Source organism: Gallus gallus, chromosome 9 (assembly GCF_016699485.2).
Source record: "Gallus gallus isolate bGalGal1 chromosome 9, bGalGal1.mat.broiler.GRCg7b, whole genome shotgun sequence".
Lineage (NCBI taxonomy): Eukaryota > Metazoa > Chordata > Aves > Galliformes > Phasianidae > Gallus > Gallus gallus.
In genome coordinates this window covers 8,247,989-8,275,255 of record NC_052540.1, presented here as the reverse complement: position 1 = coordinate 8,275,255, position 27,267 = coordinate 8,247,989, and the positions used below count along the sequence as shown (strand labels likewise).

Genomic DNA, 27,267 nt, shown 5'->3' with positions numbered 1-27,267 from the left:
AAGGTGTCTGAGTTTGCTTGTTTCCTGGAAGCTGACTCCAAAGTTTGGTAGAATCAGGGTTACATACCTGAAAAACATAACATTCTTGAGAGTTAACAACAGCAAAAAGACATCTCTGTGTACTTTGAAGGCATTTGATGTTTTAGGAAGTGTCATGACTAGACTTTTAAGGAGGCTTGTTTTCCCTTGATAATGGTAATTACTTGGTTTTGTCATGATACATGCAGTTAAATCATGAGGTTTTTCATTAGTTAGTCTTTACCAGTTTACCTGTTTTTTTTGTTTTGTTTTGTTTTTAAACAAAAAGTTTATACTTCATAGTCTCAATCCCTGAGAATGAAGGCTGATACTGCTGGTGAGAGCATCTGACCCTGGCAACTCACAAGACTTGTTCGGACATAGGCATTGCCACTTGACTTATACTGATAAATCCTGGTTGTTTTGTTGTTATTGTACAGATCCTGATTTTATGTGATTAGTGCTCCCTAGAAGTGGTTGAAGGCTTGCAGAAAAGCACGGTTAAAAATAAAACAAAGCCCAAATAGCAGCAATAAATCAGTAGCCTGCCTGCAGGCAGTGCACTGCACTTCTGCAAAGTGTCTGTCTGTTATAATACATGGGATATAAGTTGGGTTTTCAGGGGAATCAGTTTGTTTTTATTTCTTTTCAAACAGAAAATAGACTGAGATGGGGTCACTGTGTCATGTTATTCTGTGGATGGATTTCTCAATAGCATGTTTTGCCCCTGGGAAACACAAGCACACTTGGCTTTACTCTTGTGGTTTGTGACCCGTGTCATTCTACCCAATATTTCATAATTGGAGCATGTTAAATTGTTGGCCTATGGGTACTCCTTGTTACCAAGCCAGGAGCTTCTCTCTCCTGTATTCACCAGCGGTTGTACCAGCGGTGCTGCAGGTCTCATAGTGCTGTTAACACCCATGGCCTCTGGATGGGGGTCCTTGTTCAAAGACGGCATTTCTTCCTGCAGCTTAGCTAGACACGTGTTTTCTGTAGGTGGACTTGTATTATTTGCTGGAAAAAATCTTTTGTAAGACTAATTATAATCTGATTAGTTTTGATTATAGATTGTTGATGGAGCCTAATGTGGTTGAGCAGATTATGTTCTCATGTACGTTGTGCACATGAGTGACTTGGTAGCTAATTGATTGGGAGGGTGGTTGATGTCAGTGAAACGATTATAAATTCATGTCAGTGGGAGAGCTGAGTTTATGGTGATTGTGCATGAATGATACTGCTGTTTATGGATGAATCCTCAGTGGAAATACAAACATGATTCTTTGGGCAGATAGGTAGCGTGAAAATATCTATAGCTCCTGAAGAGATAAATAACCATGGTGTAGTTAGACAAAGGGAGATATTTACTAACTATAATGAAGCAGGACAGTATATATGAGGTCTGTCATATAGGATGTTGACTTATTGCAAAGTTCACTCTAGAAATCAAATGCTATTTTTGAAAAGTTTATTTAGAGCAAACATTTTTAAGATTTTTTTTTTTGACTGAGGGATTTCTGGAGTCTTTGTGCACCCTTCAGAAGTGTTGTTTGCTCAGTCTCCAAGTCTGGGACTTCATAGGTCTAAATTTTAGTATTTAAGTGAAAATGGCCAATGTAGTTGACCATTGTGCACCGGCTTGCAATTTCGTCGTGCAGTTCATAGATCAAAGACTTTAGTGTCAGAGCATGTTCTAATGAACAGACATTAGAGCCTTCTTTTGGGTTCTAAATATACACTGCAAACCAAGGTAACAAGAAGAACAAGTCTTACACACACTCTAAAAAGTCAACTAAAAAGAAACCTTTACTTTTGAAGTAAATTAAAATGGTTTTGAAAGGCAGTTCAGTGCTGTGTGCGGTGTTCTGTAGATTGCACAGCTGCTCTAGCATCAGGACTGTGCCAGATGTGGCTGGTGGAGGATAACCTTGCATCATCATTGCTGGCATCTTCCTTCCTGAGCTTCCCCTGAAACCATACACAGACAGCTACATGTGTATCACTGCATCTCCCTCGCTTGTCCAGTTCAGACTGAAGGAAGGAACTGATGTGGTGTGATTTTTTTTGTTACTGTAACCAGTGCTCTTATTGCTGTGAACATGCTGTGGCTGTCAGAGCTGGTTTTCCATGCTTACCATGAGGGTCATTTTGTTGGCACTTAAGTGCAAAAATTGGGAGTGTCTTTTTTCCATGTGCATTTTCTGTAGACTATGGTGTATGAGTGTCTTTCTCGGCACGTGTGCAGTATTGTTTACATAAACTGCACTGGAAGATGAGAAGCACTGGACAAACCCACTGTGTACAGGCTGCAGGCTTTTGTTTATGTTCCTCTTGGCAATCATGAGTCTGCTCAACTGAAATCATACTAGAAAAAGCAAACATGACTGGCAAGTATCGCCTTTGTGCTGCCCAAGCAGGACAGCTCACATCTCCTTCCCCATTCCATGTGCTGCAGCTCCTGGGGGGTCTCCTGCATCCCCCCAGCTCCCATCCCACCTTCCTGAGCTCCTTGCTCAGCATCCTTCCCATCTGATGCCTTTGTCTTTCTTTAAGAATAGATTCAGCTTTGAAGAAAACCATTTGCTGCTCTAACTGCGCTGTTTTTCTGGCTAAGGTCAGGTAAGGGGAATGAAGTGGCTGAGTAGTGCCAAGTTAAAGGGCTGCATAAATTAAATGTAAAAACAACTTTAAGGTGTTTTATACAAGTTTCTTGTTTTTTCCCCTGAAATGACCTGCGGACAAATATTTGGTCTGGGCTTTAGAAGTACTTTCTATTTAGAAATGGTCATTTTTGACATTTTTAAGAAATGGGGCAGTTAGTTTGGAGGCCATGTTGTTAGTGGCATAGTAGAGATACTCTCCTTCCTACAAAGGGTTTTCAGCTGCTGCTCAAGGACAGGAGGCAAGTTGGCTTCTTTCTTGTGACCTTAAATATTCTGCAGACTATCCTGGTAGCTTTATTTAACCTTTCAAGTGCTAATCATTGAAGATGCGCCTACGTGTGTATTGCCTGGATTCAGAAATTACTGCAGCAAGAAAGCACTCGTGGCTAAAAAACAGAATTCAGGAAATGCTTATGAGTAAGTGGAGCACAGCATGAAGTGACCCAGCCCCCACAGATGCTTCGCTGCACTAACAGTGCTGTGTGGCTTCCAGGTTTTAACCATTCGGATGGTAGCTCTAGTAGGCCTGCTGCTCTCAGAATTCATAATGAAAGCAACAATTAATTGTAATTTGAGAAGTAACAGGCGTTGCAAGAAGTTGGTCACTGACGTGTCTGAGAAATGGGCCCCTGTGGTTTGGGGTGCCTCTGCTGCAGGGCTCACCGGTCAGCTCGTCACAGCAGTTGTGTGTGTGTGTGCCACTGAGGCCACAGCTGGCTGCAGCAGTCAGAGCAGCCATGGCCAGGGTTAGCTCTCAGCAGGGAAACTTCTATTTTTCAAATGCAGTCTGCATTCTCTTACAGTACCTTTTATAGCTGGACAGTAAGCATAGTCGAGCCTTATAGATTTTGATCCGTCAGTGATGATAATTTCTAAGGCAAGGGATTAGAATTCATCCCATCCGAAGCTGTACTTGTACAGGATAAGTCAGATTGAGTCAGGCAAATCCCTGATTGGTGTCAGTTTGAATTTTCTTTGAATAAAGGGAAGTCAGTGAAAGAAAATCACTTTTCACTTTCTTTCTTCTTACCAGCATCTTCTATAGGTTTCCCTGCTTTTGTGTTACTGAAGCTAGTAGATACTATAGCATTTTGGAAACTAACTTCTGAATCGCTAAGAATTTAGGGGAGTTGGATCTTTGTATTTCTTTGTGGTTTATTCTGTAGCAGAATTGTGTGGGAACTGGCAATCCCTTTAGTGAAATTTACTGGCTTGTCAGCCTCACCGCTGCCACTGAAGAGTATATCAGTTATGCTGTGCAGCTCTGAAAGGCTGACTGGATTCCTTCCAAGTACAGTTCTCCAAGTTTTGGTGAAAGGCATTGCAAATCAAACATTTTGGACCTGACAAGTGAACTTCTTGGAGAGTAGCAGGGAGGAGTTGTCACTTAAATGTGTCTTTGTAGAACTGATCTTAACAAATTTGTTGACTGTGGATCACATACTGAGCCAGTTGTAGCCTTTGTGACATGACCAGAGAATTTGCTGACTGCAAGTAGTTTCATACTGGGCCAAACAACCGTAAAAATCGTGAGATCTGCTATAAAAGGAAGGACTGTCTGTCTCAGTTCTGGCTGTGCTTCCCTGGCATCTCCCTGCTTACCTTTTGCATGCCCTGAATTTATTCTCCTGTGCTTGAAATGCAGTACTTGTTTTCCATAAAGGTTTAATAACTCCACAGCAAGGTGTGGGATGAGCTGGGAGCAGAGTGAGGGCAGGTCAAGCTGGTGGGACCTGCCTGTCCCTGCAGCTGAGCAGCCTACAGCCTACACTGAGATGCCCATCCAGTGGGGAAGTGCGTGCACAGTGCATCACCCATGGGTCACTGCTGTACTTCCCAATGGCAAGTTGGTACAAACGTGGCTCCAACAAAAATCAATTTTTGGTGACTCCATAAAACATGAATGGCCATCTAGCCTCAACTGCAGCTCTGTGAATATTCAGGTATTTGTGGCTCACATTCATCAGAGCTTCTTTGCAGCCTGCATTGTCAGCAAGTCTGAAGACAGGGTTTAATCTAGCCCACAATCTGCACCTCCTCCAAAAGTCACGGAGTCCTGGCTCTTATTTTGCTTGGTTCTAACAGCCTGGCCAAGAAATGTTTAATTTAAATTGGCCCATCCTGGTGGAATAAAATTAACTGCATGTATATCAGCTGCATAAAAATTTCGAGTTGTGTTCAGTGCCAGATACGGCATATCACTGGGGGACAGGAAGGGAAGCACTAAGAATCTGAGAACCAGTTTACATTGATGCCATTTCAGAAATTAATTTGACTTACTGCTCTGAGTTTTAGTAGGATTGGGCTTGGTTAACAATACTGTTGAAAAGCCTATTAAAAAAAAAAAAAGTGCTGTTATTTCAGTGCATGGACTGTCCTTTTCAGTATCTCAAAGGTATTCTGAAATGAACTGTGGTTTTAGACAAGCAGTAACTTGGGTGAAATACAAAATCGGTCCTGCCTGACCTTGGCCAATCTCACCATCACAGTTCTTCTGAATTTTTAAGAACACACAGAGGATCCTCCTGTCATGAAGGTGTATCTGTTCAGGTAACCAGAGCCCATCAGCTTAAATTTTTATCTTCTCTTTAGCTGTGTCTTTCATTTGCTTCTTTCTTTTGTGAGGACTTTAACAGAAGAAACTTATTTAGACATCTGTAATAAATTCAGCACCTCTAGATACTCAGAATTTGGTGTCTGGGAAGCAGACATCAAATCTTAAAGCATTAGAAAAATCTTAGCATTTGGTATAGTTTATTTTTTGAATGGGGAAGTGCTTGGGATGACCACCCATAGACTGCTAGTCTCAACTGTATCATTTCCTCCTTTAATGACTGTTCACAGAAATATGATATCACAGAAATATCATCAGGAGGATGACACTTAAGTCATGCTATCCTATAATTATGATGAAAAGGTGTGCACTAGCATCAGCACGTAATGTCTTTGCAGCTGGAGGCAAGCCACATGCTGTATCTGTTTATGTAAAATAATACATGGATATGTTGGATCATTATTGATGAGAAAATAGTTCTGTTGTATCTGGATCCGAAGATTATGATGTGGGCCTCATTCAAGAAGGTGGATTTGTATGGTGCTGATCAAACAGCACATCACTGGTGAAGTTCTGGGCTGCTCCACTTGTGCAAAGTGAAGTGGTGCTTAACTGGTGCTTGTTAGAGATGACCATTCTCAAGGATTTTAGAAAAGGTGGCTCAGCAGCACACAGAGGTATGCTCAACAGCTCTGTTGGTGTGTAAAGGAGATGGTTCTGTTGTGGCTATTGGAGCAGGTGAGGAGTTGGAGAGTGCCTTTTGCTACATGCAGACACAGCCATTTCAGTACAGCAAAAAAAAAAAAATTCATTACTCGCTTGAGATAGAGAATATAAAAAGCACTATAAAAATCCAAGCCAGCATAATTTGATCTTGGCACACAGATCGCTTGGTTGGTCTGTTTCCAAAAAGAGCAGACAAGTTAAATTGAGGAGAGGCAGCGCTCTGGTTATTAAAGCTTTAAATCAGCCCTACTCGTTTACAAATCTCTGCTAGCACTTTCAGGGAGAAATCTGCTAATCCCCACATCACTGCTTCAGTCTGCCTGTGACAAGCAAACTGAACAGTTAGTCCATGTCTTCGAGAGCAACTGCTAACTGGAACAGCTGCTGCTTCCCATCACAAGTGCAATGCTGAGAGCTGTAGTGCCTGGCTCTGCCAAAGCCAAAGGATGGGCTCTGCAGAAGACGGGGTGTGCACAGTGCTTAGTGTTAGGAACTATAGGAACATGTAGGATTCCTGATATTTTAGTGAGTAGAAACTTCTACAGAGAGGTCTCATGTTTATGATATTATCGTACTTGGTGTCAGCGGTGGATGGACTAGGTTATCCCTGCAGTCAGTGTATTGAACAGATTGGGTTATTACTTGCATCGCTGATTCATGAGACTTGAAATAACGCAGTATTGCCCTTTATGCAGGATTTTTCTGTAGAGTCATGGAAGGAATAATGACATTTGTCACTGCATCAGCATCACCACAAATGCTGAAGTGCTTCACTGAAAAGTTTTGAACTAATTTGGATAATGTCACATCTACTTACGTTTAGTTGCATTCTAAATGTGTAATATTTCTCATAGGGCTTCTATGTTAACTTCTGTTAAAATGTTGATAGCAGCTCGTGTGTTTTGCAGCACTGGGAGCAAGAGAATTAGTACTATGGGAACAGTGATGTTTATACGCTCTGTTTTTCTGCCTCAGGGTTTTCTTGAGTTTCATTCTTCTTTGCACAGATGACCTTGCAACTGTCGAGGAGACATTTGGCCCTGGAGAGTTTCAGGCATCTATCAGGGACAGCTTTCTGAGTGCTATGTGTTTCAGAGGAGAAAAGAGGGGCCAAGGCAGCATGGCTTGTCCTGCCCCCTCCCCCCCCCCCACCTGCATCTCACTGTGTCACTGGGTCCACAGGAGATGTAGCAGTACCCATCCCAGCCTTGCAGGGATTTCCAGGGGGAAGAAGAAATACCTCTTCATTCCCTCAGCCCCAGCAAAAAGGGTAGTTCCCATCTGTGTAGAGAACCTGCAAGTGCTGTGTGCATTTTTATGGGAATCCCCCCATATTTGAAGAGAGCTCAAAAATCAGTGGGATTTCCCAGCTCTTTCTGAGTCTGTAACTTTAGTAGGAAGGCAGCTACTTATACAGTTTTGTTTTTGAAAGTACCTCTTTGAAAGGTACTGTTGATGAAGCATCTGTAGAGTGCAAGACCTAGATTAATACTGTCTTATCACACCTGTTTTTGGAGGGTGGATGTTCATGGTTATAGTGGCATGCCTGGCTTACTAAGACCTGAGATTGCTACAGGGCCATTACTACTGTGGTAATCTGGTTTTAGAATGGTGGGTTCTCGGCGTAGTTAATGTTGTGAACTTTCTGCAGAAAATATATGTGTTTTAGTGAAACCACTGTGCAGTGATCACGCCTTCATGAAACACTTGTACCTCAAAAATGTCAGCGCATGTGTTTTTTTCATTTTACTTTGGGCTTCCTTGCAAGTGGTTGCTCTGATGCTTCCTACTGAAGATAACACTGATTCTACTACAAATTTTCTTTCTTCAAAATGTAGACAGAATAAACTTTAGTTTCCAGACCCGGGCATCATTAGTGGCGCACTCAGCATTTGTCAGTGGTGTTTTCTCTTCATGTTTAACTCCTTGATACTTAGGTCTCTTTTGCAATATTTAATAAATATAGATATAGCTAGATTTAATGGAGGAGAGTCTAAAACTTGTGGCTAGAGGATACTGCAGTCAGTGACTTCTCTTGAAAGGAAGAGAGAGAGAGCTGTGTGGGGCAATGATTAGATGAGCCCATTGTATTCCTGTGGGAGCTGCTCTAGGTAGATGGCATGCTGAAACAGTGTGCTAAAGAGTACTGCTTGTACTTCAGCCTGGGAGTTTCTTGAGCAGGGCTGAACATTAACCTGTTGGCTCTTACTGTCCGGGACCCACTTCTCATGGCAGTCTGAGGTGATGTGGCTGGACTGATGTGAAGTCTCAAGCATTCTGTTAAGTTGCCTCTTCTTACCTGAACATCACTCCCTGGTGTATAGTCCTGTCACAGAATGTAAATCAAATTTTCAAGCTGTTTCTTCTCTTTAGGGCCTTTTGTTTTACAATTCCTTTTTTTTTCCTATAGATAAGGTGTTTCTGGCTTTTTCCCTTTAAAACAATCCCAAGTTTCATTTCTAATTAATCACCCCTTTCATAAATCTGACAGAACTGGCCTTGCCTCCAGGTTCATCCAGGGGGGAATCTAGCATTATATCAAGGTGGTGGAATCTCTCTTTTTTTCTTTATCCTCATATGGTTAGCTCGTACAGTGGCTTCCTGGTGTTGGTAGTTACACCATATTTAAGCTAGGCCAAGATTGTTTCTCTTTCCTCTCTTCCTCGCATCCTAAAGAAATATTCATGAGCCAGTTTCCTTGTGAAAGAGCTCTCAAAGTTCTCTTTTATCACTGTTATGTGTGGATCTTTTGTATCTTTCATAAGTCTTTAATGTCTCAACAGCAGTAGATACTGCCTTTTGCCTCCAAATGCAAAGTACTGCTGACTATTAGAAGTTTATTAACTTTTAAGCTGACAAACATGACTTAGTTAATAGACTGAAAAGAGAGTTAATAGACATGAAGAGTTGAATGAACAGCTCCAACTTTTTAAATTGCATCTCCATCCTTAGAGATTTTCAAGACTCATCCAGACAAGGTCCCGAGTAGCCTGATTCCAGTTGCCCTGCTCTGAGCAAGGACTGGCCTGGGCAGCCTGCTGGGAGGCCCTTGGCTATCCACAAGCTGGTCAGAGCAGCTGGTCACTGTTTTAATCTACTTCATGTGGCCATATTGATGATGCTTTCACGGATCCGTTTGATACCAAAGGAAGATTTGAACTTAATGTATGTAAACAGTGTATACGTGGGCTAGGAAGAAATCTTGAGATGACTGTAATTACTGAAGAAACAGGAACTCTCAAGAACAAAGCTAGAAGAGGTAGCTGACTGATAGCTTTGGACAATTGCAGGTATAATGGTCCACATGTATACACTTTGTATAACAGTATATGGTGGACAGTCATCAGATTGTCCATTGGAGAAATGGGTTTTATGGAGATGTGGAAGCTTTCTTGTCTGATACACCATGGTTTTGGTCTAGGTAAGACGGGGAGGGGAAACTATATTATTATGAACTTTATATTATGCTAAACTTTAAATTATTCAGCACAGTGCAAGAACAGCAGGTAAAATACAGCTTTTTTTAATGAGTGTCATTGTGTCAGGTGGAAAAAGTATTCTGTAGAATTGTTTCTGCATTTGCTTTCCTCTGGGATCCTCTATTTCTCTCTTACCTGTTTTTCCATCCCTTTTACCACTTCTCTTGCTCTTTCTCATTTATTCTTTCTGATGCTGTAGAATCCTTGAATTAAGCAAATGTTGTTACCCTAATACATCTCATTAATGTATTCATGATACTATGATTCTTGCATGTGTGATAGGCTTCCCTTTTTTGGTCTCTCTATTTCAAGATTGTATGAACTTACTTTTGTTTTGCTGTTCCTGGGGGAGTTTCCTACTTTCACTGTCTTCACCAATAATTGCACTATTGTAATTACACTAAACTAGGTTCTGACAAGAGAAACCATGGGAATGGATGCCAGCTAATTTATTCCAAGAGAGTAGCTTAGGGTTATTACCAAGTAAAACAGCGTGATGACACAAACTATCAGCAGTTCAAGGGGCTGGGTCTGTGCAGGAGGATGGAGAAATTAGCTCATGGTAATGGCATCGAAGCAGTATCTATATTCAGTTGAAATTGTGCCCATCAATCTATTTGTCCACGTATATTTACAGAGAATGAGAGAGTTTCTGAGGATGACAGACAAGTTAATGTGGTCAGTTTAGTCTCTAGTGAGCTGACAAATTGCCTTTGAATTAGCAGGTTGAGAATAACTATCACAACTGGCCCGGATTCCTCACTTCCACTTCTCTTAATCAGTTCTGTTGCAGCAAGCTAGGAAGTGGGAGGGAGGTAAGGGGAGAAATCATTCATACTGACATGTAAAAAATGGAGATTATATCATTTTATGGAGGGGGGGAAGAAAGGAGAATTTGAGTAGAGATACTACCTGATCTTTTTTTCTTTCTCTACAGCAGGAAAAACCAAAACTCTTGGAGCCTTTGGATTACGAAGCTGTTATTACAGAGATTGAGAAAAATATTGGAGATAGCCTGTTTAAAGATCTTATATTGTTCCCTGATGATGACTTTTCAGTAAGTACAAAGCAAATGTGTGTTGTTCTTTCTCCTAAGTTTATTCATTTTCTCCTCACTGCTAATGGGAGAGACAGAAGTGTTCCCAGGGCTCTCTAAGGCTTTTCTTAATTTATTCATAGCTCCTTACTCCTCTCTCACCAAATTTCACTCTTTTTTTTTTTCCCTCTGACATTGGTATATAAGTGAACTTCAAGTTCTGTAATAAGTGCAATGTGAAGCTTTGGTTTTCTGGACTATATTTCAGGAACTCAACACAGGTTATTCCATAACATATACTTGTTTCACTCAACGTGGTGGTAGTTTAGCCTGTGTTGAAATTTCTCCCCACTGTTATAATCCAACATAATTACACTTCAGTAGCTTACAGCCTATCTGATCCTATTCTGTTTGATGTATTTGACCAGCATGGCTCTTGGCTTTCTTCTCTGTCAGACTTTTTAGGTGGTAGCTGTAACATACGTCCAAGCTGTGCCATTTACCAGCATTAGTTTGCACAAGAAGAGTACATCTGAACAGACCTGATTTTGTTTAGTTTTGGAGCTTTCTCAATTGTGGATGGAGATCTGGCAAGCTGTCCTAAAGTGCTGGGGATGTAGTCTCCACTGCCAAGGCAGCCCCTGTGGTAGTGTGCTGACAGGCTGTGTGGGTACTGGAGCCCACTGCCATGGGGCTGCCCAACCTCATTTGTGGTTTCCCAGTGTTGGGCCTGGCAAGCTGCAAACAATTCAAGAGTCTGGAAGTCTGGAGCAGCTCGGGAGGGCAAGGGCTGCCTGCAAGAGGTGGCTTGGGAGACGTCCTGCCAGGGAAGTAAGCTGGCAGATTACCTGCACCTTACAGCAAGTTCTTCGAAATCAACCAATCTCTGTAAAAGATTTAGGTTTTGATGAATAAGCGTTCTCTAATGGAAATGCATTTCAATCTGCGACTGACTGTAACAGCTGTGTGAGAGCCTTTCCCATCAGCTCACGGCACTGCCTCTGTCCTGTGGGGCCGGGTTAATCTAATAGACTGCTTTGTTTTCCTAAATGGCTCTATTTCCTTGGTGGCATTAACTGAGTTAATGTGCTCATGGGATTGAGGAAGAACTAAACAGAATACATTTTGCCATCACCGTTAATTCCTTTATCCATTTTACACATTTGTGAATTTATGAAATTGAAAATTAGCATTATAAAGCTGACTAGACTTGCTTGTGTGCTGCCACAAGGCCCTTGAGCCCCTGGGTTTAGAATAACTGAGCCCAAATCAGTGGAGCAAAAGAAGCTGATTTTTCTCAGCAAAAGGAGAGTCGTGTCCCACTGCTCAAGACCTCTGCCTGTCAAACCATGTTTTCATATCCTTATTTTCATTTCATTTTTAGCTGCTGCAGCCTGATGTCAGTAGCGACTTCTATTTTGTTTTCTCCGTATTGCTTTGCAATGATACCCCATTGTGAACTGCTGGCATACTAGAGATGACCCGTACTCACAAAAGAGCAGAGGCAGTGACATGTGGGGTCTGTAGCCTTGCAATAAAAATGTCCCCCTTTCTTTTTTTTTTTTTTTTGTTATCTTCTGTTGAAGTCAACTGCAGTAGCAAGAGCTTATGTCACCAGGCAGGGCTGTAGAGCTTCCCTAGCAGCCGGGTTTTTTCAACCGCAGAGCACCTATTTATAGCTCTGCTCCTTCCTGCTGAAATATCACCTGTGCACAGCAGTCTGGGTCAGCCATTTGAGTAGAAAGAGATCCAGGTCTGACTGAATTAGGAGATGCTCTCAGGCTGGCTCTGATTGTTATTTAATATGATGATGCCTCAGGAAATTGTGGGTGTTACTGTTAAACAATAACCATTAGTGCTGCTTCAGACTTTGTGGCTCAGGCATGATGCAGCCCCACTTAGGGCCTGTGTTAGCACTCTATGGGCAAAAGCCTCTTCAGTGTGAAAGTCAATCAGTGTGCTAGGTGAGGAAGTGAGCATAAAAGAAAATTCTGTTTTTAAGGATGATTGGCCATTTCCAGATCTGTAGTATTCACTGCGTGCATCATCTGTGGACCAATTATCTACATAGCTGCAGTACTGCCTGATCTTCTCTTTGATCTCCAAATTCCTTTCTCTCCTTGAAAGCCATTTGTAAGAGAAGACACGTTGTCTCACATGACCTTTTTAGGTCATCTCTAGTGCCTTGCCATAAGTCTACAGGACAGTAAAGAATCCCTGATATTAATCTGAGCCCGATATTCTTCCGTTTCCCTGCATTTCAACAGAGGAGGAATACAAGGCATATGTGTTACAAAGATACATTCCGTGTTTTAACTCCAGCTAGGAAAAAGATGCTTCCCTTTTTTGTGATTCTGCATAATAATTCTTTTAAAAAAATAATAATAACCACTGATCCTTGCTTGCTGACTCTCCTCCTGTCTGCCCAAAGTCCTATTTCCCTTTAGAAAAAGTACACAGCTTCACTTCACTATTATCTGCTCTTGAATCCCATGAACACGTGGTCTCTCTGTCACTGCTGGGAAGCGACGGTTAGTGGAAATTTCTACTTCTAAACTTTGCATTTGCAGCAATGCAGCAACTATGTGAAGGAAGGATTGGCACAGCTTCATAGGAGCTCCTTGTCACAGGAACATGAGCTTGGGTTGTGCTTGATAGTAAGTGGGAGTTTACGTCCTTGTTGTGATCACAGAAGTACGTAGTGATGCTAGTAGATTTGCAGTCTCTTCTGATCTGGGTTATAGTGCTCCTTTCACCTTATGTTCTCCCAGACTGGTTCACATTCTTCCTTTGCAACTGGACCGTTGTCTGGCATTCCAATTTCTGACTTTCCTCCTATGTGTTTTCTGGAAAGGTGATCATGAAAGAAGTGTGACAGCTTCATTCAGATCTGTCTCCCTTGCAGTGGTGCCCTCCCTTAGTGACAACAGGCTCAGCATCACGCTGACACCATGCTCGTGTTGAGGTTTAATGAAAATACGTGTTACCTTTTATGTTGATTTATAAATGTTAACTATCATAAAAAGGCAAAGGAAAGTATTTAATAAGTACTTTGATTTGATATGGTAAAAAATCATGTTAAACTCTGCCTCTTTGCGTGAAATGGTGAACACATGCTGTAGGAGTAGCTGTAAATGGGGGAGTGAGAGCCTCCTTGAAAACAGCCCTGTAAACCCCAGTATCATTTCTGACATCAGAAGGGTTACTGTGGTGGATTATCAGGTTGTTTTCAGTAGCACATGGCTTATCCAATTTCCCATGTGGTAGGCAGTATCTGCTCATCAAAGAACTGAAGTTTGGTTCACTACTCATGACTAACACGATGTGAGATCTTTCACGTGTGTTCACATCAGCTAGGAATAGCAGAAAGGCGAGGGGCAGCTAGACTGAGAAGGATATGTTTCACCTTGGCATTAACACACACTAACGTTTCTGCCTGTGTGTGGTTTGCTCTCTTAGGAGGACTGGCTTTTCCGGAAGTAAATGTCATCTTTTTAGGTGCATCCGTCTAAAAATGTAACCACTGGCTGCATGCTTTCAGCCTAAGAGCTGTTTGGATAGAGTCGGTGAGAATGTTGGAAATAGCAAACAGAGTTTGAACTCCATTTTCAAGTCCTACGCTTGCCATGTCAGTGGGAAGTAGATGCTGTCTGAAAACATTATTCCTTATTGGTCACTGAAAAGGAGCCACCTTAGCCTGTGCCTTTTGCTGTAGGAATAGTCTTCAGTGCATGTAGCAAAAAGGAGATTAACTAAATCTCACCTTGTAACTAATCAGACACCTGGGGCCTGAGATGCTACCTGAATGCCTGAAATCACTGTTGGATATAGGTATTTATCTAAAGTGGATATCCAGAAGTCTTTGTAGAATGCCAGGTTCTAGGTTAATATCTGTGCTATTCGATTCTGAGAGTCTCAGCGTGCACAATCCAGAAGATGCTCTTTTAACCTTTGATGTGAACCCACAGCTGCTACAAGTGCCTGAACAGAAAACTGGATTGCACTCAAAGCACAGCGATGTGCTGCATTCTGCCAGTGACAGCCTGCAGTTTTTTTTTGTTGTTGTTGTTTTTTTGCAGTTTTGATACTGAACTTTAGTTGTTTTTTGAAGCAAAGAAGTTCTGGTTGAACTAATGCTGTGGCAGATCTACCTTTAAAGGCCATTGAGCTTTGGAAGTAATCAGCTCTGAACAGGAAGCGTTTTTGTGGCCAGACTTGCGCAGCGCAGTGGTTGATCATAGCTAATTCTCAGAAGGGAAGCGCTTTGTAGTTTTTAAAGCCAAGGTTAAATATAACAATACACAAGATTTGTCATGTCCCAGTTCTATGTAAATAAACCTATGATATTCTTTGGCAAAGCCCACAAATGCAACCAGCCCCATGTTACCCAGTTTCTCAGTTTTGCACAGCTCTGTTTTGTAGTTTCAAGTGCAGCCTTGGTGAGGAGAAGAGGCGGGGGTGAGTGCTGCGTGTGCAGCAGTGGGTTGGAGTTCCGTTTCTTGCTCTGCCACAGTCTTGTCGCTTCTCACATAAACTCTGTGAGGGAAGGGAGGCATACCAACCCCAGTGGGAAAATATTCAGCTGTCTCAGTCAGTGCGTTGCTATCTGTTGACAAGGTGTTGAATTAAGTATAAATTTAATCAGTATACATTTTAACTAAATACCGAAAAACGTCTTTTGTTTGCAGGGCAAATAAATGTTGTTGTAGTCAAGCAGAAGAGGCTGTTGGTCTCTGCAGCTAAGTCACCACCTGGGCAGAGTGAGCGCATGGTGCAGAGTGCATCACACATCCTTTCTGTGCCTCTGCTCTGCCTTGCATCTGGAAATCTGGTCTCTGGCAGCAGTGACCTCATGGAAGGGCAGCCTACGTGTTTTGTGGCTTCTGCTGCTGGCGACCAGGCCCCAGCCTGATGAAGAGCTCCTGCAGTGTGATGTCTGGGGGTTTTCAGCTGTGCTCAGGGATGGCATCCTCTCAGGATTGCTTAAAATGTCACGTATGTGTGAAATAATTAAGGAAATGTTTTCCAGACTCTGAGTATTGCTGGGAAGTCCCTAAGCAACCAAGGATTCAATCATTTTCACTATTACTAAATGTGGTCTGAAAATCCATATTTCTCCATCTGTTGTCTCTCTTACTCACAGACTAAATGACTGTGTAAATCTTCTCTGCACGTAGGCTTTGGTAACACAAAAGAGTTTATTTGTTGGAGCCAAAGTATTTTTACCATGCTGTATCCTAAACTATCCAGAAGAGACAGGGGAAAAAGTCAGGAATCCATCTAGCTTGCATCTGCCTGTGTGGTGCATGCCTTTCCTTTAGAATTGCTCATATATAAAAAGTCATAGGGAGAACCAGCGTGTGTTGTATGTAGGCTGTAAAGAAAAATGCAGTTGATAATAGCCAGCTGATTGTCACATACAGCCCGGGTGCTTCAATTTGTGGAGAAAAAAGTTCACTGTTGGAGACTGAGGGTATGAAATGGATCCTCATGGGCTACCAGCTGTGGATGCTGCAGGCTGGTTCATCACTGAAGAAAGCAGTGGTTTGTCGTAATAAACTGCTCAGGTGCTGTGGGTCTTCCTGTGGAAATCATGTGCCATTCTGAAAGGGAAAAAACAATAAGTTGTGAGATGGCGTTTTTCTTTATGTCAGTCCTTGGTTATCTTCAGTTGAGTTATTCCATTGCAACTGAGAGTAGTGTGGTCTGCTGGAGCGTGGTGGTGGTGGTTTGCTTTCCGCAGAGAAAATGAGTGGGCCTGATCTCTTAGAATCACAGAATGGCTTGAGTTGGAAGGGACCTCAAAGACCATCTAGTTCCCAACCCCTTGCTGCAGACAGGGTTGCCGGCTGCTAAATCAGACTGCTCAGGGCCCCATCTAACCTGGCCTTCAACACCTCCAGGGAGAGAGAATTGAGTTAACCTGAGGGATTAACTCCAAGTACCCCCAGACCTCCTCTTGTGGGTTTTTGCTGACTTGCCAGAGCTCTGCACAGAGAGCCTTGGCCATGCAGTGAGCACTGCTGATGGGCCTGGCTTCTTGCTGGCCTGGTGCAAACTGGGGATGTCAACCTGTTTTGGGGATCTTCTGGAGACCCACCTCTCTTTGTAGTTTCCTGCTCAGTCCTGACAAGCTAGCTCAGCCAGGAGCTGCTCTTTCAAAAATAATAATAATAATTTAAAAAAAAACTTCATTGGTGCAGTGTCCAGTGACCTGAGAGGGCATTGCTGGACACACCACATGGAACCTACTCTGCTGTGTCTGTGCCTGAGAGTGGAAGCGCCAACCTGAAGGGCTGTTTCAGGGTCTCACTCACTTTCCCACTGGCCTGTCCTTTTGTAACTTGTTGTGAGGACTTCCCTCTTTTCTCCTACCAACAGAATCAAAGCTTTTAGTTCTATTTCCACATCTCTTTGCTGAAAATGCACGAGGTGCAGAAGGGAAGTGGAGGAAGGGCATAATGCAGTGAAAGCTGGAGAATAGTCTTGGGGAAGGGATGTAAGGAAGAATTGGGATGTTATCCATTTATGACCTTTTCTATCAGAAATTTCAGAGACTGAAGCAAGTTTGCTTAGAACAAGCTTGTTCCCAGAAATATGATTGAATGGTACGTTTGCTTCTAATTAATGCTTTAGCTGATAGTAGCGTATGAGTTGGGTTACAGTTGTTCCTGTGCGTGTGTATTGGCTGCATGAAAAACCAAGAAATGCAAGCAGTAATGATCCTGTTTCTTTTGCTTTCATGAGACAAAACTGCTGTTTTTCGTCATTCTGGCTAATTTGTTTTTCTTTTTTTTATTGTCAGATAGACACGATTTCACTGGAAATCAGGACGCTGTACCCTTCTGTACCTGAAGATGCAGAACAAAAAGCAGAAAATCTGTTTGTTAAAGAGGTAAATGTCTGAAGTGTGCATCCTCTTTGTTTTAATATTGTTGAAGTGATTTGAAGCAGGTTTGAATTTTGGGTGAGGAAAGATTAATAACGTGGCTGTAGGTGCTGGTTCTGAGATAGCTGTAGAAAAATTGCAAAGGAACTGAATTCACTCCTCATTCTACTGTTCTCCAGCTTCATTTCCTGTCACTGCTAGTCCATTGGCGTTGGTATTTTCACGTTAATGTTACCACCAGTGCCCTGCATGGTTACAGCTTAGAAAATATTTTTATTTTTGGAAAGGTATCAATATTTGACATGATTTCAAACAGAGTTTTTACGGTGTATGTGTCTCATTTGAGGTGTATATTGTCACTGTCTGAGGAAGTGTGCAGTGTGAAGGGTGTCTAAAGCTTGTATTTATTGTCAGTATACAGAAGCTGTTCTACCTTTCTAGTATAAACTCAAGCAAACTTCTTCCACAGCAGTTGGAACCCAACCAGGTGTGATTACTTGCTATCACTTTTTTAAAAATGTGGTTATGTTGGTTCCATACCTTGGCTCAGATCAAAAGAAAATATTCTGCTTGCTCTCTTGCTACCTCAGGGATATTTTGAATTGTCACTAATTTTGTTTCTTCGAAGGACATGGAAGATGTTGGTTGCGCTGTTCAAAAAGGAATTGACTTCAGCCACTGCTCGGAACCTCCTTCTTTCACTATAGATGTGAAGTGTAGCCCATCCTTTGCATTAGTAGATCAGATTTATGGAGTCAAATTTTCAGCCCTTCTTCTATAAAGAATTTAATTGCAAACACTTGATAATTAGCCAGTAATATATGTGTTCTTTGCCTTTTTTCACAGATGGGTTTTTGTGTACCTGGCTTTCTACCTTGAATAAGTATGGGCTATTTCACATGTAGTATAGCTTGCAAGATAATTTGTGGAGGAAAAGTCAGTAGGAGAGAAGCACTGCGGGTTAGAAAAAAAGAATATTAGAAATATAGCTGTTGAATTCTATTCAACATGACATTTTACAGGCTCTATTTCTCCCCAGCAGCAGGTCTAGAAAGAGCAGTAACAACTTAATGCCAGCTCAAATAGCCCAAACCTCACCATCTTTTGTAATGACAGGAGGGTTAAAAGATAACACAGCTTATGGAATTATATATCTTTCCTGAATTATCTCTGCCTTTTCAACACTTTAGGGTCTGCTTTTTATTTTAAGGTTCTTCAAGTAGCATGTCCAGCACTGTCCTCATTGCTTTACAGGGAAAGTGGTGTATCTAAAAATGGAACATTATTGCACAGAACCTGGGCATCATTAGCTGAGTACTCTAAGGAGACATTAATGACAGCCTGGTAAAATACATACTGAGCAGCTCTGTTGCCTTTCTCTGCAATGTCAGTAAGCCAAACTTGAGGGCAAGTAGCAGAAAAAACAGTACTAAAGGGCTAAGACTGCATGGAAAATAGCAGGGTAGAACCTTATTTTGAAGTAGAAATGTGTATGTTCCACTTTGACACAAAGTCAAAAACAATACATAAAACAAATTAAGCTCCAGGCTTCCAGTCCAAAATTAAGTGAAATTGAGCATGGGGTGCCATGAAGATCTATGATTGTAGTCTGCCTCAGTGACTGCAGCAGTCTGTACTGAGCCAGCAGCATGGTCTGTTCTGCCTGGTGCTCAGCAGCTCTGGGTAGCTGTGCAGGACTGGAGTTTGTGACCTTCACTTCTCTTTTTAGAGTTGTGAAAGAGACAACGCTTTGCTTAGTGAAGGAGGTATCTCCTCCTTCAGATGTCCTATGGTCTCGTGAAGCTGGAATTAAAGGGCTATCCATCTGTAGCAGGAAGTTTTGCCACTGTTTGGTTAGTTCATTGCTCTTAGTCCTGGGTTTAAATCCCTCAGTAAAAAACAAACAACAAACTCTTGCGTGGTAAACCATTTTGAGTGATAATGACTGTTTTGGTTATTCACAGCTGTGTCACTTTAGTTATTCTGCAGCAATTTGAGTTTACTTGGACTTGAAGTGCTTTAAAAATTCCTGTTACTAACAACAATATTGTCATATCTCATCTGGAAAAGAGGCAGAAGTACATCAGACCTCCTGTAGGGCTTCATTTTAGGGGCAGTGGATCCTCAGGCATCTGGCATGCTGGAGATGTTGCAGGTCTGTGTAGAAGTGAGAAGGTCCTTGGGAACCGTCCCAAGCGGTGCCTCAGAGCCAAGACTGCTGCCATGGCTTCATTGCCTTCTGCTAGGCAACAGTCCCCCACTGCTGATGCTTTTTTAGCTGACAGTGGTGCACATAAACATATTTAGGGGTGTCGGTGTTCACATAAAATGCTAAAACATTTTGTCTGTCCCACCATTTTACCAAGCTCCAAGGAAGCCCATGCCAAAGCAAGGTATCCTGCTACGTACAATTCTCACAGGGGAGAGAAAAAGCTTGTAACAGATTTCAGGAATGCTCAGGTGTTGTAATGAGCGAGACATAAGGATATACTGTAAATCAGTTGTGTTATTCTTTTTTGCTGGAACTGCAATAAGAAGATTATTTAAAAAAAAACCGACAAATATCTGAACAGTCTTTTGAGAACTAAATATTTTCTGTAGGATGCGAAGAAAATATTTTACATTTTGATAGATGAACATTTGGGTACCTTTATTTATTTACACTCCTTACGTATATTCTAAAAAAAAAAAATCCTTAAAGAATCTATTGTTCCTGTAGCTGAAATGCTCTTAGGATATTTTCCTTAGGGCTTTTTCCACCTTTTGTAGGCAAGAGGAGCTTGAGTAACTAAGGCTGCAGGAAAAGTTAAGTTTACAGAGTTCTTAAAGCCAGAATAACATTGTCTTCAGTACTTGTTTTCTAAGTATTCCTAACTTCCCTGAATGCTTTACTGTGCCGTTCTGTTTCTTCCTGAATTTGGAATTTTCTCACTCCTCACAGAATCTGCTACATGCATTCATGCCAGCAGGCATTACCTGCATGGTCTGTAGTTTCATTCACTCCATGAGAAATAATATAATTATTTCTTTTTGAGATGATGAGAATATGCCTAGTATAGTCTTTCCAAACTCTTGTTTTCTTGAATATGCAGATCAAATGGCAATCAGTTGTTGTTTTTCTCCATATTTCATTTAGAAATGTAAGGTGACAGTGAGTTTTGCAGTCCGAAGTTGCATTTAGTTTGAGCAATGTAAGCTATTTAATTGCAGCGTATTTAATCCAATATTGTTTTGCAACATGCACAGAGTGTGCATGCATATACACAGATGCACACACAAACTGTGTGCATATGTGTGAGTAAAATTATAGAAATTATCTAGAAAGTAAATAAAAGTTGTCATCTGTTTTTTCTCAAACTAGTTTGAGCGAGATGCTACCTCCAAAACTGGTCGCTTTGGGGGATTATGTTTGCAGAGGTGGATGAGGAGGAGCGTGCTGGGAGCTCTGCAGGGCAGGAGGGGAATGGAGCATCTTGGTGAAGGAGCTTCTCCTCCTTGTGCATTGTAATTATGGAAAACAAGCCCAGAGGGGCTGTTAAGAAGCTGTCAGTCCCTCCCTCCCAAGTAGGTGAGGTACTGCCTGACCCATCCTTTTTTGCTTCATCAGTCTGCTCTGGCGGCAGTGGCTGCTGGGGAGGACACCTTGGGTGACGTGCAGGGCAGACAGCTGTCTGCTCTTCCACCTACAGGTGACTAGTGACTTTGATGTCAGCTGGTGGGGTTTTGGCTTATGGAAATAACTCCTAACAATGAGGACAGAGGTAACAAACTTCCACGGTGAATTGCTGGGGATCAGAAGAGCTTTCCTGCACCCCAGCACTGGCTGCTTCTCAGCTGTGGTTGTAATTGTAGCCCTCGTGCTTCATCCTTGGAGCAGGGGAACAGTGCTGGCAGCAAAGCAGTGCATCACAATGAAATAATAGTGTAATAATACTGAAATTTCATTTCCTGTGTAGATTTTCTAGGTACGAAAGTTGGAGTTCTCAGCTGTGTGAAGTTTTTTAGTGCCCCTGTCATTCACCTGGCAGCTCTTTTTATTTCAGCTCTTGTGGTTTTTCTCCACAGGATTTGTAAGTCATTATTAAACATGAGGTTTCTTAATCATAGTGTTAAAAGAGCCACAGCCTTCCATATACCTACTAGAAGCGGTGCGTGTCAGTGCAGTTGTTTTCTCAGGCTTTTAATTCAGTCTCGTGCCCATTGTGCTGATATGTTTCAAAGCCAAATTAAACATGGGAGCTCCTGTTGGTAAATGTCACAAACAGTTTTATTGTCACTGGACAAAGCACTGTCCCTCAGGTCACTGCAGGAGGGGCAGTGGGCACAGTGTTGGGAGCAGTGCTGTGTGTCACCGATCACGGGACAGGGTGCGGAGCGTGCCCTGCAGCTTCCCTTTCCCTTTCAGCCCTGTGGCTGCTTCCAGCTCTGGAGACTTTCTGCTTTCAGTTTCCAAGCCCTTCCTCTTTAACATCTCCTGCTTCTTGCTTTGCTTTGCAGAGCATGCGAGGAGGCAGAAGGGCACTTAGCATGCAGTTTCTCTGCAGTTGTTCCCCGAACAGCTGTTGTCATACATGTGGCTGCACACCTAGAGCTTGGAGAGAATGTAAGCTGCAGAGGAAATGAACTCCAGTTGCTTTCAAAAGTACAAAGATGCTTGCTTCAGTCATATTTCTCTCACTTCCCTTTTTCTTTTATTTTCCAAAATGTTCATTGGCATTGCAGGACGAGTCTTTATTAAGCTGCTCTTTCACTGTGGTAGCCATCCTGTTGTCATCACCAGAACCAGAGCTGAGAAGATGCAGGTGAAAAACATTTGCAGGGTGGTCAGTCTCTGTGAGGAAAAATTGGACTAGCTGGGCAAGGAGAAAACCAAAACAATAGAAAAGAAGAAATGAATTGGATAGATTCCCTGGGAACGGGCTGTGCAGCCTGCCTGGTCAACAGCAGAATAGGAAAATACATGCAGACATGTGCCAGCCCTCCCACGTCCCAAAGCTTCCATTTCTCTGCCTGTATTTTTCCTCCCCCGCAGCCCCCTTGAGCTGAACAGCTGTACAGTGGTGCCTCTGCTGTTTGTCAAGAGCAGTGGGATCCAGCTCTGCCAAGAGCAGTGGGATCCTCACTGCAATCTCTGCCTCCAGAAGGGTATTTCTTGCTCCTCACAGGTATTTTTCTTCACTGTTAAAATTAGATTTACAGTAATTTCCAGTAAGAAAAAAAATCTTTAAAAGTCAGCGCAGTCTGCAGAAGAATTTGATTTTTCAGTTGGGATATTCTGAATAGAAAATGCTGTTATCTCGTGTATTTCTTTTTTTAAAACCTGTATCTACTTTATAATGGCCAGCCACAACAAGCAAGTTACAGAACCCTGGTAGCTGTTGCACTGGGTTGACTTGCCTTCTGTGAATTTCCTGAATGATACTTGAATGTGTTTCTTGTCTCCTTGGATTTTTATCTTGATTAGCTTTTTCTTGGAGAAGCACAATAAACCTTTATGGTTGTAAGCTAAAACACTGTGACCTGCTCTATATGGTATTCCCAACTATGTTTTGAGCACATCAGCCTGTAATGCTTGCTGTAAAAGACTGTGGTGAGAATGCTCTGTGGGCATTAATTGCATCTGCCTAGTAGAATGCTTAGTGTTGAAAGTACCACAGGGAAAAAGACGCCCTTTCTATAGAAGGCTTGATTATTTCACGTTTACCAAGCAGAAAGAGAGTGAAGTGTGAGCTGAAGAGTCTGTGCTCCTCCTCACAAGGCTCAATGAATGAGTTTTTCATTGGCTCTTGTGTAGCAGAGTGCGTGTTACCCCTGCAAGAGTATTCCTGTAACCCAGGTGAATAGCAAATAGCTTAAATGAAAACTTTGGTCATGCAAGCAGAATAGTGACAAAGGCATTTCTTGGAGAGTCATAAGAAAAAATAGTTTTTTAAATATTTATAGCCTGAGCTGTGTAGGAACATGATTGTCATGTGTAGGCTGCAGGCTTTGCTCTGTAAGGTGCACAGTCAGTTGGTTACAATACCAGAATAGTACATTCATTGTTGGATAATCTGTAATTGTTTTTTTTTTATTTTATACTATTTAGTGGCCACATTTTATTCTGCATCTCATGTCTGAAAGAAAATGAAGGCTTCTGTCAGATCAAGGAGATCTTAGTTTAAGATGGAATCCCTTTACTGCGGAATGCATGTGGCTGCATTGAAATATTCTGTTCCATTTCAGTGCCAAGTGAACTGCCTACTGCTGTGCATCCACTTCTTCACCTCCTTTTCCATATGCTAAAACAAATAAAGATGCTGCAGAAGATTGTGATCACACCTGAGATCACTTCCTAAATTCATCTGTGACTACATATCTGTATGCTTTACACAGGACTTAAAAGGAGACTTGGCAAGCCAGCACTGAGTAATTAAAAAAACCCACAACTTTTAGGATTTCAGCTCATCTCAGAGTGCAGTAGCAGTCTCACAATCCCCTCTCTGTCCCTTTGGGGCCAAGACCACTGTGCAAGCAGTGACTCCCATAGGAACATCAGGAGAGACTGGCGAGAAAGAGAGGGAATACTCCCAGCTGGAGTGACCCACCTTGTCCCTTTATTGCCTCTTCTCCCACTTTTTCTGCTTAGCTTTTTGTGTTCTAGTGTCTATGATCTATTCTTTATTCTACTCTTTGCCTCCTGCATCCTCATCCTTCCCATGCCTTTTAGTGAGACTCTTTCCTGCTCTCACCTGAGATTAAATTATCTTTTATGTTGCTGCTTATTTCTCTACTGTAGATCCCCACATTTTCATTCTTGACTCGTCTCTTCCCTGTCAACTTCAGCAGTGGTTTCTGCTGCTAGGTTTTAGGCCTTTTTTTTCCTTCCTGTTCATCTTACATGTGCTGATGCAAATGTTCAAGTGAAGTGCAGGAAGAAAATAATATGATATTAGGGGAAATTCTTCAGCATGTGGTGCTGTTACCTATTTTCATTTTATATTCTGTAGTGAGGATTGCTGGAAATTCTGACATGGTGTTATTTTTCTTGCTATCAATGTGTACATTATCAATAAACATGTATTTCATGCATCTTCTTTCATCTAACTGTCGTGTTTAATTGCACTGATAAAAGTTCTCTATTGAGTAAATCATGAAGTTAATCTGATTTATTTGACAGCATAGCAATACTCTTCACTGTAGTCTTTGTGCAGGTCTGCTTTCCTTATTTAAGGGAGATTTGTATATTAAGAACAGTTTCAGATGAGATGCAAAACCAGCTAAAAGATTTTCTTAGAAAATAAAAGCTGCAGGGAGATGATGAGATGACTGAGCAAATCCAGTGTGGTGGGGAAAATGAGACCCTGGTGATAAATAATAATCCTGTTAATGTATTCCTGAACATTAAGAGAATGAAGATCGGTCCCTAGGGATAAAACAAGAAGTAGAGGGCTTGTGCTGCAACAGCAGGGAATAAAAAGAGTGAGGCAAATGCGTTTACAAATGGAAGACTTAGACAGTGAAACAGGTACAGACAAATGTGTGATGTCCGTGGAGCAAGTCATGCGTAAACTGTGTGGTGTCTCTTGAGGATCTGGTGATATAAATTAATGATGTCTACAGAGTAGGTGGTGAGAACTAGGAAAGCATGCTAAGTTGTTTTCAGCCTCCCCCTACTCCATCTTATTTGACTTAAAAGAGAAATTGTGCTTTAAAATGTGGGAACGTGACACTCGCTTTCTTTCAAGAACTCTGCACTCTTCTATAAAAGAGAGGGATAGGTTCTTCTCTTTATCTCTTCTTTAGCCTTTTCTGAGCCTAAACAGTTGTAGTAGAATTAGAGTCACAGAATACCTCGAGTTGGAGAAGACCCTTAAGAATAATTGAGTGCAACTCCTGGCTCCACAATCATTAACTAATCATTAAGAATTTGATGTTTTAAGGCACTCTGGATACAAGACAATGTAAAAAGCCACTTACCTGTCTGAATCTTGACTCTGTGTAGTTTAGATGTGAACTGATCATTCACTGTAAATATATGTCCATTTTCTATTCCTTTTGATTTGGGCTCTTTTGTGAGAACACGCTGTGTTGGTTTGCCACATGCAAGGGACTGTAGGGCTCTGACCAGTTCTCTTTCAGGGATATCAGTTTCTTATTTAATTAATTCTTGTTATTGTTGTTTTCTCTTTAGGCTTGTAAATATTACAGTTCCCAGTGGCATGTTGTGAACTACAAATATGAACAGTATTCAGAAGACTTTCGACATTTACCACAGTAAGATCTAACATAAGTTCTTCTTTATTTTTCCTCTTAGGTTTGTGTCACTTTGCTGAGTTGTGTCCTTATTTGTGCTTTCCTTTGTCTCATATTCTGTACTTGTTTTACTGTATTTATAGAGGCTTGCATTTTTAAAAAGGGGAAGAAAAGGTCTTTTAGCAAAAAGTTCAAGGCTCTGCAGAATTCAGTAGTATCAACAAACTCTGTTAGTGCTGATTCAAACCTTAAGAGCATATTTGCATATTCAAAGCACAGTTGATACAGAAAGCTAGCTTCTGTTTTCCTTAATAATGTATAAATGTCATTCACCTTTAACTGAGATTAATTCTCCTTTTAGTTACCCTGTGTGTCAGAGGAGTAGGATTTCACGTAGGGGTTTATAGCTGCACAGTGCAGAAGGTCTGTGTGCAGTGAGTACGTGCACTGGTACAATGCATGGGAGACAGGGCTGCAGAAATGTGCAGCTGTCTGGGTAAGCAAACGTCCTGTCCGTGCTTGGATGTAGTACATAAAATCAGTGTAAAGGGAGTGGGAGGAACAATCTCCTTGATGGGAGTGGAAAGAAATTAGGAATTTGGTGCTCATTCCTTTTTGCATGTATTCCTACACATACTCCCACTTCTGGGAGGTTTGTATCCCATACCCTGAGGACTGTTTTACAGAGTAGTGAATGAACTCGCTGAATACCCAAGCAAGCAGCATTACCACCTACTTTCTTGTAATTTGAGACACAAAAATACGATAGTGGATGAAAAAGGTGGTTACGCACACATAACGCCGACCACTGGAACAAGTGCTCTGGACTTGGCTTGGATGCAGACTGGTCCTGACTAAACCTGTGGAACAGCTCGTTCTACATGCCCTCTCCAAGCAATTCAAAGAGAAGAAGGTCATCAGGAACAATCAGTGTGGATTCATCAAGGGAAAAGAATGCTTGACCAACCTTGTAGCCTTCTATGATGGCATCACCAGCTGGGTAGATGGGGGGGAAAGCAGTGGGTGTCATCTACATTGACTTCAGCAAGGCTTTTAATACTGTCTCCCATGACTTCCTGGTAACTAAGCTGAGAAAGTGTGGGATAGATGAGTGGACGGTGAGGTGGGTTGAGAACTGACTGACCGACTGAGCAGTGCAGAGTCTGGTTGGAGACCTGTGACTAGCGGTGTTACCCAGGGGCCAGTGCTGGGTCCAGTCTTGGTCAGTATCTTCACTGACAACCTCAATGAGGGGATAGTGTTTACCTTCAGCAATAAGATGATTATACTGAGCTGGGAGGATTTGGCTGACACACCTGAAGGCTGTGCTGCCATCCAGCAAGACATGGACAGACTGGAGAGCTGGGCATAAGAAACCAGAGGAGGTTTAATGAAAGCAAGTGTAGAGTTTTGCACCTGGAAAGGAATAACCACAAGTATCAGTACAGGCTGGGATGTGACCTGCTGGAGAGGAGCTTTGCAGAGAAGGATCTGGGGGTCCTAGTGGATGACAGGTTGGCCACAAGCCAGCATCTGCCCAGGGAGATTGTGGATTTTCCTTTTCTGGAGATATTTGTGACCCACCTGGACGCCTACCTCTGCAGCCTGCTGTAGGGAGCGTGCTTTGCAGGAGAGTTGGACTTGATGATCTCTGGAGGTTCCTTCCA

The 27,267-nt window shown here is 42.0% G+C and overlaps 1 protein-coding gene across 20 annotated transcripts in view; it reads left to right on the top strand.

The window, feature by feature from the left end:
• DOCK10 (dedicator of cytokinesis 10) overlaps positions 1-27,267 on the top strand; it is a 139,834-nt gene that overhangs the window by 38,437 nt on the left and 74,130 nt on the right. For 17 of the 20 annotated variants that reach the window (XM_015277025.4, XM_015277016.4, XM_015277021.4 and 14 more), the window contains exons 2-4: positions 10,378-10,497; positions 17,282-17,371; positions 25,539-25,621. In XM_015277025.4, coding sequence (XP_015132511.2) covers positions 10,378-10,497; positions 17,282-17,371; positions 25,539-25,621 — 293 coding nt within the window. The remainder of the gene's footprint in view (positions 1-10,377; positions 10,498-17,281; positions 17,372-25,538; positions 25,622-27,267) is intronic. The other 3 variants (XM_015277017.4, XM_015277007.4, XM_015277020.4) reach the window with 1 other exon arrangement.